At 36.8% G+C, this 16,547-nt stretch overlaps 1 protein-coding gene across 1 annotated transcript in view; it reads right to left on the bottom strand.

The window, feature by feature from the left end:
• LOC129501642 (uncharacterized) overlaps positions 1-11,746 on the bottom strand; it is a 79,307-nt gene extending 67,561 nt beyond the window's left edge. The window contains exons 1-3 of the mRNA XM_055312802.1: positions 11,670-11,746; positions 11,025-11,192; positions 4,480-4,581 (exon numbers count right to left, since the gene is read on the bottom strand). Coding sequence (XP_055168777.1) covers positions 4,480-4,581; positions 11,025-11,192; positions 11,670-11,709 — 310 coding nt within the window. The 5' untranslated portion in view covers positions 11,710-11,746. The remainder of the gene's footprint in view (positions 1-4,479; positions 4,582-11,024; positions 11,193-11,669) is intronic.
• Positions 11,747-16,547: the final 4,801 nt, after the last annotated feature.

A 16,547-nucleotide genomic window follows, 5' to 3' on the forward strand; every position in this document is an offset into this window, starting at 1 on the left:
CAAGTCAGATCTGTTTGATTTTTAAAGCGTGGTCATTTTTATTTTCCTTCAGAGTTCTATTTCTTCATTTAACATTAATCTTGTGAAGGCAGAGATAGAAAGAAGACAGTAGGGACAGGGAAAGAGGGAAGGGGAGAGAGAAAATGGAGAAAAAGATGAGGACAAAATAGATTGGGAAGGTGGGAAACATCCACCAAAAGGTTCTCCATGAATAAACATTTTCTTAAGGACAAATGCCTTTTAAAAACACAGTAAAAACTCAGAAACCACTTTATGATAAAAATTTGCCTATTCTTTGTGTCTCTATAGAAATAATTAAGCCCACAATTGTTTTTGTCGTTGTTTCTCTTGTTAATTTGAAGGGCACTAAGGGGTCAAGCAAGGTTGACACAGGCAAAATTTGCCATTTTTATCTTTTGTCACCTGAGTTCCTCTTCTGCTCTTCTCCCCACTTGCTTGGGGTCTCCCCTTCTACACCCAAATTCCACCAACATTTGGGTAAAACCCCTCTCTTCCCTAATAATTAAGGGATTTATTTGCTAAATAATCATTTATATGTTTGAATAACTGGTTAAACTTTAATTGAAAAAACTGAAATATGACTTCCATTGAAATTCATTTGTATCAAAGTAAAAAAGTATAAAATATACCCTTGCATTTGTACTTTTAATATCTAATTATAGACTAAAAAGGTTTTTTTTCCCCAGATGAAAGAATTTTCAGCTTAATTACTTGACCCTTTGCTTTCCTATAAATATGTTAGAATATCATTGATTTTTTTTTTTTACTGATAAAACAAAGGCAAAAACAAAGGCAGCTACGCTTACTAGAATTTTAGTTAGGATTCCATGTAATAGATCAGTTTTAGAAAGAATTGACATCATTCAATATTAAGGCTTAAAAATGATACATATGTCTTTCCTGCTGTTAATTTAGGTGTTCCTCAATTTCTTTCTATATTTTATTATTTTCAAAGTAGTATTCATTATATCTTCATTAGAATTATTCCTATCGATAGGCTTTTTTTCCTTCTCTCTTTCTAAGGCTTTCCATTCTTACCTTCTCTGGAGGTCTTAGAGCTACACTGCCCAGAAGTGCCTTCACCTGCCACACTTTGATAGTCTCACGTCACACTGAGGTTACACTCTCACTAGGAAGTCACCCGTGCCAGCCAGTGACTGAATTTGGTGGGTGTCCTGCCACCAGGCTCTTTCTGGCCAATGCAGGATTTCTCTAATGAACACTCTTTACTCTGGGGCTTCCTGTCCACCTGTCTCAGAATTTTTCAGAGCTATGCTGCAGTTTGAGGTTCTAACTATGCAGTCATGATTCCTTCTCTGTCTCCCTTCACAAGTGCCAGACCTCCACTGTGGGGCCTTCAGAAGGTTTTTCTGCCCATTTATGCTCTTTTGTCTGTCATAGTGATCTCCTTCAGTCTTTTACACATCTGTTTTCATATTCATGACTTATTTCTCACACAACAGGAAGTCCTTTTATTACCTTAGAGAAATTTGCATCAATTCCCTACTTACTGATATTTCTGTAAGCCATGAGAAAGTGGGAAAATTGACCTTCAATTGGAAAAGAAGGAAAGGAGGAACAGATAAAAAAAAAATGAGTACATTTGAAAGGGCCAGGGTGCGATTTCTGATGAATGGAGAATAAAGATGAGAAATCGTGAAGAAGATAATCCAGGCCTGCAAGTCTGAGGCAGGTTCAGGAAGAGGAAAGAAATTTTAAATTGGATAAAAATGCTCAAACTTTGATTATCAATACACTAGACCAACCTGTTGTTCTGTGATTTTTGTATGGACTTTTAATGACAAAACAACCATACTGTTTATTGTCTAAGAGAGACTACAAAAATTGAGATCCATCCCAGAACTCCCCAAGAGCGGCGAAGAATGGGTCTATAATGAAGCTTAATGGAGAAAAAGCTATTTTATGTCAGACATTGAATCCTGCTCAACTGTAAACAGGTATTTGAGATAATGTCAGTTCAACTGTGTAATAAGAGGAGTTGATGTGATTTTTAAGGTATCGAATGTTTTTTCTTAACAGTTGAGAATGAATTAGGTCAACTCAAGTCATGAAACATTCAAAGGCAATTCTTTGATGAAAATAATAGGATTTTTAAAGAATGTGACTAGATGGAAATAATAAATCAAGAAAAGAAAGAATACCACCTTCGTGTGCACTATGCAACGTTTTGTTGGTTTGTGTGACTTGTTTATCACTCGGTGGGTACAGAGTGTCATGGTGTCAGTATGGCTTGAGGCTGAGTGGTTGTAGAGTTCCTTGAGGTTCCTCTCACATCTTTTCCATCTCTTCTCCAGTATGTGATGGGCTGGGTTAGGCAAAGCAGCATTGTTCCACTCTCAAGTCCAGGGCTCACCCTGGTTTCCTAGCAACTCAGGCAGGCAATGGTATCCTCTTGCATTTGGCTTAAGTGAAACAGTTCACAGTGTTCCCTAGGGGACCCAGAAACCTGAGGACATTTGAGTGTTGAAGCCCATCCCTTCTGTCTTTATGACTCTGATGTGCCACGAGAAGGCTGGAACTGCTGAAATCATTTTGAATCCAAATGGGAAGCTTGTAACACCAAGGAAATTGGGGTCAAAGAATTCATACCTTTGATGAAATTGAGCTACGGAAACAAATCAAACACCTGCGCTGTCTCAGAACCTTCAACTTTTGTGAGTCCATAAACTCCCTTCATGACTTAAACCATTATCAGTCAGATTTCTTACTAGTTGCAACAGAGGGTCCTAACTGATAGAAGTCACAGGGAAAGAACTCTGTTTCCAGGGATAGAAATTCTTAGATCCGAATCCTGGAGTTGTCATGATGTAATTGATTAACTTTAGGCCAGTTGCTCAACTAGTTTAAGCCTTAATATATAATTCATCTGCTAAATGGAAGTGATCATGTCACGTTTCAAGTTCTGTTGCATTGATTACATGGGAGGACATATATCAAGTGCCCTGCTCATAATAGGTACCCAATGAATATGATAGCTTTTATATTTAAAGTAAATTTAATTTCCATTGTGATATTATAAATAAGTAAATTTCCTTTTTTTAAAACATCAATTAATGTGTAATAGACATCCAAAGTACTTAGAACTGTTAGCTCCCTCTTTTTTAAAGAAGACAAATCCTCTGTGTTACACAGAATCTATGCCATGGATCACCTGGTAACTTGTACAAAGAACAACATAGGAAGGGTTCTAAAACTATAAAATTTCCTTGTTGCATGAGGAATATCTCACTTACTGCTTAGATACTCAATATTTCTTTCCTTTTATCCCGTACACTGGGAATTCATTGGAAAATTCTGTTCATACAAAGAATATGTGATGGTCTGACCCACTGTTTCCCACTGGTATCACCCAGGACTGTGGAATGCTGGACTAGGAGGCAACAATTTCATGAGCTCAGCTGTCACTCCTCTGGCCTTTCCCAGAGCTGAGTGGTCATCCACTTTTTAACAGATCTGAGAACACATTCCCAGTGGAATCACAGAGCATACAGTGGAAGGAACACCTGAATGCTGACAAGCAAAGGAAAATGAAATGTGACCTCGGGTGATAATGGCCCAGGGAAGGAATTATGGCACAAGGGCAAAGCAGGAACGGTTGTAATACTACTGGGTGGTACTCCTCCCTTCCTCTTTGCCCTATGCTCCCCAGCTTTTATCCCTAAGGTTCTCATAGTCATTCAACAAGCATTTTGGGGCATCTCCTCTATTGCCTTTAAGAGACTGCACAAAGTAGTGAGGGTAAAATGGTGGATGAAATAAAGTTTCTGACCTTGGTGAATTCACAGTCCAGATGGGGACGATAATGTAATTCAGAGACACCCCCCCCCCCTTCTCGGCCCTGGGCCTCTTCTAATGCAGCATGCTGGGTGTAGATAATCTTTATCTTATAGTCCTGCCAATCTTAGTCTTCTGGCTCCATTTTTTTCATAGGCTTGACCTCAGATGATTCTTCCATTATATAGGTCAGGGAGTAAAGGATCTAATGTTGATGAGGTATTTATGAATTTCTAATTGGCTTATTAGGAAATAAAGAAATCTGAGAAGCTGTAAGGAAAATAATTTGGGGGCAATGGAACTCCTCCCAGGAACTATTAGATACAAATAGATTAGCGATTGCCAATTCCTAAGACCCTTCCTACCTACAGAGCCCTGTAGCCCTGTTTCCACAGGTATAGGTAGGGCTCTTTGTAGGGAGACCGAGGCCCGATGGCTACCAGGGGAGCATGTTCCATCAGGAAAGCATGGTCTTTTAAAAAGTATTTGATCGTGATGTGGGCTCTTTGAATCACCACGAGTTTTGATAAACTGAGATTTAGAAATTGCTTCTATTGCATGTGTGTGCTTTATGGGATATATCAAAGGCTATTTATCATGTTGTGTGAGGTTTGAGACATTCGTTCTGCTCTGAATGCAAGCTGCTATAGCGAGGCAACTTACTAGCATCCACTTCGGTGACCACGATTGGCTTGGAGAATTCAATTCGGAATCCCCAGGGATAATCACCGGTTCCTTTGAACAGCCTCACGGTTCGCTCTCGAACTGAAGGAGAAGCAAAGAGGGCATTCTTTTGAGTTACTCTTTAGATACCACAAATATGATTATAACAGTAGATAGCATTTATTGCTGGTTTATGACACACCAGACCTAATAAAAATGTTCTAACCACTTATTAGTATTATCCAATTTAATCTTTATATCAGCCTGTTATTCTTTTTTTGGAGAGGAGGAAACTGAGGCACAGTGAGCTGTTTTTCGGTTTGTTTTGTCTTGTTTTTGTTTTTGTTTTAGAGAGAGAGTGGGGGAAGGAGCAAAAGGAAAGGTAGAGAGAGGATCTTAAGCAGGTTCCACACTCAGGGTTTTATCTCACGACCCTGAGATCATGACCTAAGCTGAAATCAAGGGTTGGATGCTTAACTGACTGAGCCACCCAGGTGCCCCCAGACAACGAGAAGTTCAACAACTCGCCTGGGTCATACGGTGAGTAAGGGGCAGTGCTCACCACCCCACGGCTGCATGACTCCCGAAAGGCAGCTCAGCCTTACAGGTCTGAGTCACTCAGGTCCAATGTCCTAACAATAGGACTGGTGTTGCAAAGTTATACATGGAAATAAGAAAACAGAATCCTCAGCTGTACATTTAAGTCTTACAGGAACCCAAAAAAGCCTGAATAACTGAGTTTCTCAGAAAAAGCAGGAACTGCTGGGAGGAGCTTGCAGGTGTTGTAAGTGTAAGATTGCGTCGTACTGAAGGTGGGGAGTTCACAGTAAGAATTTATGGATTTTTACATTAGTCTAATGATCTTTAATTGATGTGGCCTTGCTATTTCACAGTCTGATTTTCCATATATCTGCTCCATTTCTCCTCCTGCTACCTTCACAGCCTCTTTTCTATATAAATGTGTGTAGATCTATGTGTGTGTGTGTGTGTGTGTGTGTGTGTGTGTGTGTGTTTCTTCATTGCTTCTGCTCACTAATGAGTTTGGCTTATTTATAACTTCTGCTCACTCATGGACCCTCTTGACTTTTCTCTACCTCAAGACATTTTAACTTCTGTGCTCAGTACCTTAAGGGCATCTTCCCACATCAAATTTGTGAAAGTGAGAATCTCACAGGTTGAAAACATCTCTGCTCATAACTCTATGGGCTGTTACTCTTCAGTGGTGACAAAAGGGCAGGATTGTAAGGCTGCAAATATGTCTCTGCAGGTCTGTTCCTTTTATAGCAGGTCAGTTTACGTAACAGGAGATGTGGACATTGTAAGCATTTTGTCTTTTACTGTATATGGACATTTCGTTTTTTATTTAGAAGAAAAGTTATGCCTAAATCATGTTAGAATATAAAACTGAAATAAAACATCTGAAGGGATTACGTGATCTCAGATGGATCCATTTTTTTTAATAAGTGTTGACAAAGTTATCCAATGAAGAATGATAAACAAAAAGCTTCAAAATACTGAGTGTTGGGTTGTATTTATGGTCAGGTTCACCAGAGAGAATCATTACCTTAATACTGGGAAAATTAATCTTCCCCCAACAATTATACTTTATGATGGTATACTTAATTGGGTGAGTTTTCTTTTCTGTATGTTAATATCTAAAAAATGATAAAGAATAAATCATAATAAAGAATAATTAATGTTAAGCTCCCTGAGCTCCATAAGTGAATTATTAGTAAGAGGCCTATTGTTAAGTCTCTGGGGGGAAAAGTCAGGTAATTAATTATAAAACAAGAATGCTTGTCTATTAATAAGGACAGCGCAAATTCACACCGTAAAACATAACTTAATAGAATCTTTTTATATTAAAAAAAATAGAATTTACAGGTAATTTCTTTTTCTGCTTCTTTCCAACCCCTTTTTGATATTTCTGTATTTCAATTCTCATGTCTCAGAGAGTTTTAGATCTTCCTCTGGACTGGAGATCAAGGACATTTCTTCATTGAAGGTTGCATCCTCTTTAGATCCATATTCAAAGGCTGTTATGGAATGCCTAATGTAGGCAAATTATGGATAGAATTAGAAGCAATTGAGAGGTCAAAGGAACTCTTAAGAATTTAAAATGATTGACTTCACAATTATATTTTGAGTAGGAAAAAAAACCCCACTCCAAATTTCCATTTGATGAGGAATCTCTTCCTGGTCGTCCCTGACCTTTGAAGATACTATTATTATTAATTTACATTACAGTTTAAAGATTTCTAATTACAGAGTTTGTAAGAAGATTTGCCATTACTTTATTAAATTTTCTCTCAGCTATTCTGAGGTAAATTAGTGGGGTTTTCTAAAATTAAATTTCCTATAAGAAGTGACAAATACAGTAATAAGTTAGGCAATATATCCACATGTTCTTGGATGTGACCTCCTGCTTGGTCAGTCAGCTAGGGAGCAAAAATATTGCTAAAAACAAGGAAATAAGCGTCTCTGTCTTTAGTGATCCATTATAACATAATAGTAGAAGTTATTCATTCACAAACATTTACTAGATATCTACTGTTTGTCCAGGTGTTTTCCTTTGTGTTACGATTGTAATGGTAAAGATGGGCAAGAGACTTTTTCTCATGAACTTTTCATGCCAGACCCTGGCTGCCAAAGTTGGCAACCATTTAAAGAGAAGGATAGGCTCTTCATGTACATTCCTGAAGGAATGTTTATCTTTCCAATTTGTCTGAAGAAAATACACTGTTTTACTGCTGTTGAGAACAGTATGGGGAAAACATGGCAAAGTTGCCAGGAAGGTACTAGTGTAACCCAGTCCTAAAACTCTGTCCTCTGCTCTGCTCTATGCTCCTGGGAAGATTTCCATCCTTTTGTTAATCTCCTTTTGGCCATCATTTATATCACTGTTTTGATTGTCATTGACTGGATCTCAGTATAATTTAAGGGACAGAAATAAGAAATTCAAGGACATGGAAATGGATATTTTCACAATCTGCAACAGTCTGGTAGCCAATCAGGGCAGAAAGAAGATCAGAAATCCTATTTCTGACCTCGGTAGAAATCATTTCTAACATCTCCACATGTCAAAATGTTTTGCTCCCTCTAGGTTACTCTCTTGATACTGTCTTCTGCTTTTGACAGATTGATTACCCAACAGATATTTGTTTAATGGAATATATTTATTGTGTTGATTCAAATCAAATCATGTTCGTTGTTTTGTTTTCATATTCCATGAGACTGTTAAGATAGCTAATGCTTTCAAGGCTGCAGTGATAGTGCTTTTTTTTTTCTTTCTTCTTCGTTCAGGCAAATTGAATGTCAACAATGTATGTGAAAGTATAAACAATTCCATGAAGTCTTTAAATGGTGAACTCAACTGTAGCATTCTCCTGTGGGAGAGGAGACAATCAAAATATGTTGCAATATGTTCCTCTCCCATCCTCAAGACAGTTTTCTCATATTTTAAAATTTACAGGCCTGGTTTCCTCTGCCACTGTCTGGTAGATAATCTATGAGTGCCACACAGCTGCTGAAAAGCCACAAATGAATGTCATTGTCTTTTCAGAGACTTTGTGGGCACATCTTCAAGTAATTTTTCCCCTCAAATAACACACTTCCTTGGAATCATCTTGTTAGATGTAAAAGTTCAAAGGAAGGGTACATATTTCCATAAAAATAGGACGATTCATATATTAAAAATACCCTAAAACCTTTTTGTTGCTCCTTCAATATGCTTTTTTTTTAAGAGAGAGAGAGAGATAGAGAGAACACAAGCACAAGGGGCAGAGGGAGAGAAAGAGAGAATCCTAAGTAGGTTCGACATTTAGTGCAGAGCCTGACATGGGGCTTGATCCCAGGACCCTGAGATCATGACCTGAGCCCAGACTAAGAGTTGGATGCTTAACTGACTGAGACACCCAGGAGCCCCTCAATATACTTCTAGAGTGATGCAAACCTTTATTTATTTCTTCCATTTATAGAAGGGCTTTTTAGGGGATTAAGATTGATTTTTTTAAAGTGTAAAATTTGTTCTCATGAAATACATGCTGGTAGATATAAATTAGTATGTCACTATCTTAAAATGCCATTAGGTTGATAAAGATATTTTTCAGTTAAAAAATTATTCATTTGTCTCCAGCTCACCTTTCCTCTCAATCTCCGTTTTCTTCCATTGATCTCTCAATATCATGTAGTTAAGAACATCAGCATCTGCTAACGCTTTCAAGTCTTAGTAACAGTAAGAAAGAACAACTGCTACATTCTTGAACTAAGTTTCATTTTAATAAATGGTATTATGAAACTCACTTGCAGCATTTAAACATTTTGTTTTTCTTATGTGTGATATATATATATATATATATATATATATATATATTACATGGGAATGCACATCATATGTATATATCCACACATAAGGGAAATTTTTGGCAAACTTGAACACATTTTTTTAACCAAAGTGAATAATAGTGAATCAATCAAATGCTTTATTTTTTGATGACCATAAGCAGTTGCAGAAATGGCAAGAATGTGCTTTTTTACAGGTATCATATATCATGTGTTAGCCAAGATATTGTGAGGGAGTAATTGTATTTTATTCATCTTATGTTTTCATACCTGCCTGCCATAAACAAATTGGCAATAAATACTCATAAATTTACTAAGTATCAAGTAATAGCAATTGTTTAGAATTCATAGAGAATATATGTGAGTACATACAAACATGTGAATAGATATTTAATATTCATCCAAAGTTCTCATGATAATTAAGAAAAACAGGAGTGAGAGAAATAGTCAAGATAGATAGAAATTGCTAATTATACTGATCACATATATAATTTCATTTCATTTTTTATAAGCACCATAAGACAGAGAGATAATAACAATAAATGATTTTTCTAAGGTCATGTAGTTGCCAAATTTCTGAGTAGTACTGAAATCCGGGACTTTTTATTTATTCATTCATTCATTCATTCAACAAATATATATTCGCTTCCTATGATGAGGCATGCAGTGTCCTAGGTGCTTGAAATACACCAGAGAATAAATAGAAATCAGAACATCCCAAATTGTACTTTCAGTCAGGTGGTCTTTCTCTATACTATTCTATTACTCAAATAAAAGTTAAATATACAAATAATTTAAAACATTTATTTCTAAATCCTCATCATTTCTTTTAATTTTCAAAAATTCCAATCTGAATTCTTTGAATTTTTAGATTTAGAGTCTTATACTTACTTTCCAATGAATGGTTAAGCTAATTATGATATGAATATAAATAAATATTCTAAATTCACAAAATATTGTATTATTTTATTCATGTACATAGGAACTCATTTCAATTTACCACTTTGCCTGTACTGAAAATAATAAGTACATCTCTGTAAAATCTGTTACTTCTCACTGTGTATCTTTAACAACTTCCACTAGTGCCTGAACCATAGTAGACATGATATTTGTTAAATGTATGATTGTATAGTTAATTTAAAACCTTATTTGCACCCCAAATCTTTGCTTGCTCAAGTTAAATTGTTAAGTATTCATCAAAGTCATTTATATCAATAAAACATAAGTTTAAAAAACCTCTATACCTTAAATTTTACAGCAAAGATTGCATGAAATAATTTCACATGCTAAAACTTGTAATTCAGGTATAAGTGTTTTTTAATCATTAGGCTGTTATTGCATTGGAGAAATACACATAGTTTCAGTAAACTAAAAATTTCATAAAAATTATGAAATTATTAGAATGCTAATAAAATCTGCAAAAACACATTAAAACACTTATATTAAGTGAAGATATAATGAATAAATATTAAAAGTAAAAAACAGGCTATAAAATCTTATGTCTCAAACTATATACATGATAATATCAAATACATATTTCATGTATGTTTAAAAACAAAACTAGACCTATGTGTAATATCTAAATAATAATTTAAAAATGCAAAAACAATGAAATTGTTATATTTTGTTGTTGGAACAATAGATGTTACTTGTTCATATATATATTTTTAAATAGTCTATTTTTTTTAAATAGTATTTTTAGGGACTTCTGGGTGGCTCAGTGGTTGAGTGTCTGCCTTGGGATCAGGGCATGATCCTGGGGTCCTGGGATTGAGTCCCAGATCGGGCTCCCCATGGGGAGCCTGCTTCTCCCTCTGCCTGTATTTCTGCCTCTCTCTCCCTCTCTCTGTGTATCTCATGAATAAATAAATAAAAATCTTTAATAAAATAATAAATAAAATAAAATAAAATAATAAAATAAAATAGTGTTTTTACCCCTAGAATGGAAAATACTCAACTCTTCCTGCATTAATCTTTACACCAACTTTGGAATTACAATTCAATGTTTGAATGAGCTCTTAACAGAGTTTTACTTTTAATAGCTTCAGATTCTTTCACAATATTAGGAAATACATTGTATATGTATATATACGTCCCTCACACTCCACCCTGTGTGCATTTTGCCCACTTCAGAGACTTGCCTGGAGCTTGGTTACAAGTTCTCGAAGGCGTTTATTTTATACCATTAACTGTAGAGTCCTTACCAGCTACCGGTCGGGGTTTTTTACTAAGACATCTGGGACTGTCCTCAGGATCCCCATCATCTCCTCGGAAAACCCACGCTGCTGAGTGGAAATTCTCCGTGTAGAATCCTTTTTCTTCAAGATCAACTCGAAAGCCAAGATCCAAAGAACAGCCATCTTCTGAGGTGACTGAGGAGCAGAGAGGGGATAACGTGAATCATGCCCTGGCAAGAAAGGAGATGCACCCACGCTGATGGCCAAGGTGGGAAAGCAGCCGAACCTGTGCTGGGGAGACTCTTGACTGAAGCAGAGAGTCTTCCTCCAAAACAAGGGGCTAAGTTTATTAGGCAGTTCTTTCGGGAAGAACTTGGATAACCTTAAAATATCATAAATAAAACAGGCATTGCTGAGGGGCCTAGACGCTGGAAGTCAGTACCCTAGAGAGAGTACTCTGAATTTTTTTTTGTTGAGGAAAATCTAGAGAAAATAATTATTTTGAGATTTACATATTAATACTTAGGGGTCAAGAGGAAGCCATGTAAGACAGAATGAGAATCTGTTAACAATTCTAAGCATAAGGGAAAAAGAAAATTGCTCTTGTCTTTCTGTGCTTTGAAGAAGGCACTGCAGAAACATGCATTCCTGAAAAACTCTCTGTGGTCTTACCTGTAGAATAAAGCACAGAGGGAGGCAGGTAAAGTTTCATTTGACAGTTTCACTCGTAGCACTTTTGAATTTCTGTGTATTTGTGAGTCTCTTGGCTAGTGTGGAAGGCTGAGCTAGTTAAGACACTAACATCGCTTTCCTGTATTTGCTTCTAAGTGTTCCTTCGAGGCCCAGTTTAGGTCATTCAAACCTGAACAAAGTCATGCCTTTCAGTCTTTTAAGCATGCAGAATTAAGAAGCAGTGTTTCAGAACCAAAATATAATTTAAAGAAAAGCCTAAATCCGTGACCTGCATTTCTCAGGTATCATGAAGCAGGGGCAGGGTGTGGTTGAGAGATCACAGAATGCTTCTTCAATGACACATCACTTCTCTTTCAGTCTCTTCTCATAGACTACATACAGCTGTTCCAATTCCTTTTTCTCAAAAAAGAGGTAAAATCTCTTCTTCCTTCTCCTCACCCTGTCTAGCAAGGTCATAGCACTGCTTCCCTTATAGAATACACCCATATTGATTTGGTTATAAATAAGAAAACCAGAAACAAAATATTGCATGTAGTAATAAAAATCTATTACTTCTAATAGTAGCTTCCACTATTACCTGGAATAATTTGATTTTGGGGGAGGGGAACAATTTATGATTGATCTAAATAAAAAATATGATTAACCAGAAGCTTTGCTTGATTGACCACAGATGATCTTTACATGCCATGGTGAAAGGGACCATTTCTCTAGTTTTCAGTTTCTTCTAATTTAGAAGCACCAGTTCCTTCTAGTTCACTGTGTCTTTGAGCTCCCTGGATTCTTTCCATCCAAGTCTGTTTTGTTTGTTTGATGGACAAATCCTCCATTATTGGTGCTCTTAGACATTCATATCTGCTATGCATTTCTTGAGAAAAAGAAACTACCGGAAGTGAGCTGGAACTGGCTCACAGTGGTTCACAATAACTCACTGTGCACATTTTCCCCTAACGTTGCAATTCAGTGAGGTCAGGCTGGTAGCTTGACACTGGTCAGGGTAGGAGTGTTTATGCAACAGAGACTGGCAAACATTACAAGTCAGGGCTGTTGTTTTGTTTTTTGTTGTTTTTTTTTTTTCCCTCCCTTTGGAGAGCTACTTGTTAAACATTTACCAGTACCCACATGAAGCAACACAGAAGTCAGCTGTGTAACTTTCCCACATTCAAATTCAGGCCAACATAGCACAATCATCTAAATTAAAACAATGACCATGTTTTCTCTGAGGTGAATTCTGTTTTGAATGAAAATGTGAACAATTTGTTTCACATTAGACATGAGGGAATTGAATTGTCTGCCATTTTATTTCTCAGTTTATCCAAGCCACAGACACTCATGTGGTGTTTCTTCAGAAACTTCGCAATAGAAACTGCAATTCATTTGGAGCTGCTGGAGCTAACATTGTTTAACGTGTGGTTTAAATTCTATCTCATTTATAGAGTCAGGATATGCTACTAATCCATGACTTAAAACCTGACAGCTTTATCGAGCATCATTACAGCTGGTGTTTCTCAGTCTGTTAATCTCACTCATCTCTGACTTCCTACATAATAACTGGAAAAGACATTAGGAACGACATATTTATGTATGTGGACACAGTTGATCAATGCATCTAGGCTGTGGGGAATGCTGACTAAGGCACACCAGGTAAATAACTTGAAGGCTGTAAACGAAAGTCAGAAAGGGCCTGCAAAATGGAGCTCTGATTTTTATACTCTCAAATGGCTCCCGTATCACAAACAGATGTGGCAAGAATTTGGGTCTAATTGTGTGAGGACACTTGATAGCATTTCCCTGATTTCATTCAGCTACAAAAATTAGTCTGGAAATGGCTTTTCCAAACATTAGTTGCCATGGAAATAAGAAAGGAGGGGACGGACAGAGAGAGAGAGAGAAAGAGAAAGGCAAGCAGGCACAAGAACTCTGTTTCTAAAAATAAGAGCTAACAATTACATTGTGCTTATTACATCAGCCTTTACAAAATATTCGTTTATGAATGATCCCAACAACACTATAAGCAAAGAACTATGTTTTCATCTTCACTTTCCCAAATGAGCATTCTGAGTCATGGATAGGATAAGTGATTCATCCAGTCGCTCAGCTATAAATTAGCAGTAGAGCTGGGTTTCAAACCCAGATAGCTTAACCAGGAGTCTATGCTCTTGAACACAGCCCACTACCTCTGATTGGACCACTCAGATCTGAACCTGGTTCATCTCTGGGAAAGTCCAAACAGGGTCTCACTTCTTGTGATACCACTTTATGATCCCCAAATAATACAGTGGAATGAAAGACATATGAGAATGTCTCAAGACATCTGGAACTGCATTGAGCATTTTATCCTTTTTTATTCTAAAGAGCAAAAAGAAGCGTTTTAGTTTTTCAAGAGCAAAGAAGTCCAAATCCAATTTCAGTAATACCAAGCATATACAAGAGCTCATTCTGCTTTAAGGTTTCATTTATTAAAAGGCTCATCTCCACAAGCCAAACTTTGGAGACAAAGTTTTAGTGACAGAAGTACATTTGGATTTGTTTTTTTACTTGGCTCAAAGTTCCACAGGGGCAGTTGTTGAGAAATCTAGAAGCTCAAAGCTGCAGCAGGTGTGTGGCTTGCTGCTTCATTGGATTTTATCACAAATTTTATGTCTCAGTTTATGTAAGGGTATGTTGATTAGCTCTGTCTTGGTAACTGAATGAACAGAAAACTGTTCATTCACATAATCAAATCTGTTTGTAAATAAGTGAGCTGTTTTAACAGTATCTTGCATGCTGATAAAAACAAAGATCACTATAATTTAAAGACCTACCTATGCTTGGGGAAAGAATAATAATAAAGATAAATCCATGGGTCCAGGAATCTATGTACTTTATATTTATAAAAATTAAAAATGTAACTGAATATTTAAGGCCAAGGATAGGAAAAGATGCTTAAATACTTTAAAATCCTGCAGGGCTTCTCTAACTTTAGCAAGTACTATGTAGAAAGTAACTTTGCATTAGGCTTAAAGCCAGAAAGACAGGTCAATAAATTGTTATAATTCCTTTGGCTAATTTTCCTACCATTTAAAGTCAAATGTCACAGAGCTAAAAAAAAATGCAAAAAAAAGTGATTTTTGAAATATGATGTGTGAAAGAAGGCATCCTACATGCAGAGTCAAAGTTTTTTAAAGTTTTCATCATTTTTATGTCAATCAAGATGGCCGGTAACATTCTTATATAATTTACATTCCTACTTTATCATTACATAGTATTCCAATATATCTTCCTCTTTATTTTCCCACTAACATCATATTTATCCAATTAACATGGTCAATCTTTTAAAAAACTCAATCCTCACTTGAGTCCACTTGTCCATCTCATGCCTACTTACCAATCCACAACCCCATCCTTCTGTAGAAATTTTGTTCACTCCTCAAATCCTTCTTCCTTGAGTCCTCCCCTTCCCTACATCCAGAACCGCTCTCTCCTTCCTCTGAACTCTCTAACCTCATCATGAGTTCCACATCTTATCTATCCCCATGAGCCTACCCTGCACCATAGAGCAATTCTTTTAAGTTAATTCAACTCAATAAATGAGTAAAACATGAATGAATGCACCTGAAACCATTTAAACTGCAGATTCATGTCAAATGTTTCATGAAATCTCACTTGCTGTACAAAATAAAAACTACAAGGACAAGCATTGAAGATATAGGGGTTCAACTAACATAACAGTGTAGTCAATTATACTTCAATAATAAATTGTTTACAGAAATACTGAGGTTTGTTCTTAACTGTCTGCAAGAGACGACACTGCTGCATGCTGTCAATGTACCACTCGTGGACATTTCTACATAACTTAAACAAATAGGTGAGCTCAAAACCTATTGTTGCATTTGTCTGTGTGTCAGGACCATAATGAACATTTGCCCTCTTTGGTACTAAGAGAGCAGATGTGAAAATGTAGGGCCAAGGACAAGAATCATTCAGAAGGATTCTTCAGAGAAGATCAATGAGAGGACAGGAACCATTCCTCCCGGGGACTTTATATAAGGACCTTCAGCAGAAGTGGACTATGTGTTTCTGGTATTCTTATTTATAACCAAATTGTTCTTCCTTCGCGCTCTTCCTTCTTAGCTTTTACGATGGGTGGATCCTGATTAATGCTAACGGATTGTTGAATATCTTGATAATTTCAGTTGCATGGGGTTTAGAGGTAGGAGCTGCAGTTGAATTTTCTGTGGCATAAAAGTGAGGAATTCCAAAGGTCCAGAAGGAAGAAAACAGAACTCAATCAATATGGGTGTATTCTATAAGGGAAGCAGTGCTAGGAAAGGGGGTCCTCGGAGCATAGGAGCCTTCAAAGTAGAGTAGTATCTAGAGGAGATTTCAGGTTACTTTCCAGGGAGTATGTGATATAAGTCCTCTGTGTGCCCTTGAATGTCTTCAGGAGGTTCTCCTTCTCACTCTCGCTTAAAGTGAGTATATTCTTTGGGGGACCCGAATCAATGGGGCCAGGGGTAGTTGTATCTGATTTATATGCATAACACAAGATTTGTATTCATAGGTGAAAAGAAACAAAATTATTCATCTGAAGACTAGGGATGATTCTAGTACACTGTGAACAAAACCTCTTTCCTCTTTTACAGCTTGAATACTGAGGATCAAAGCCACCTAATCCCATACACCTTACTGTCTAAATTAACATGACCTTATTCCATAGACTTTATTAACACAGTTTTATTTTCCCTTGGACACTTGGCCAGGTGGATACCTTCACTGTTCATTATAAGGAACCACCACCTCTTCAGTAGAAAGCACCAACAGAAAGTTCTTTCTCCAAACCACCAAAAAGCTCCAAACCACCTCTTCAGTAGAAAGCAC

This window comes from Nyctereutes procyonoides, unplaced genomic scaffold (genome assembly GCF_905146905.1).
Source record: "Nyctereutes procyonoides isolate TBG_1078 unplaced genomic scaffold, NYPRO_anot_genome, whole genome shotgun sequence".
Classification (NCBI taxonomy): Eukaryota; Metazoa; Chordata; class Mammalia; order Carnivora; family Canidae; genus Nyctereutes; species Nyctereutes procyonoides.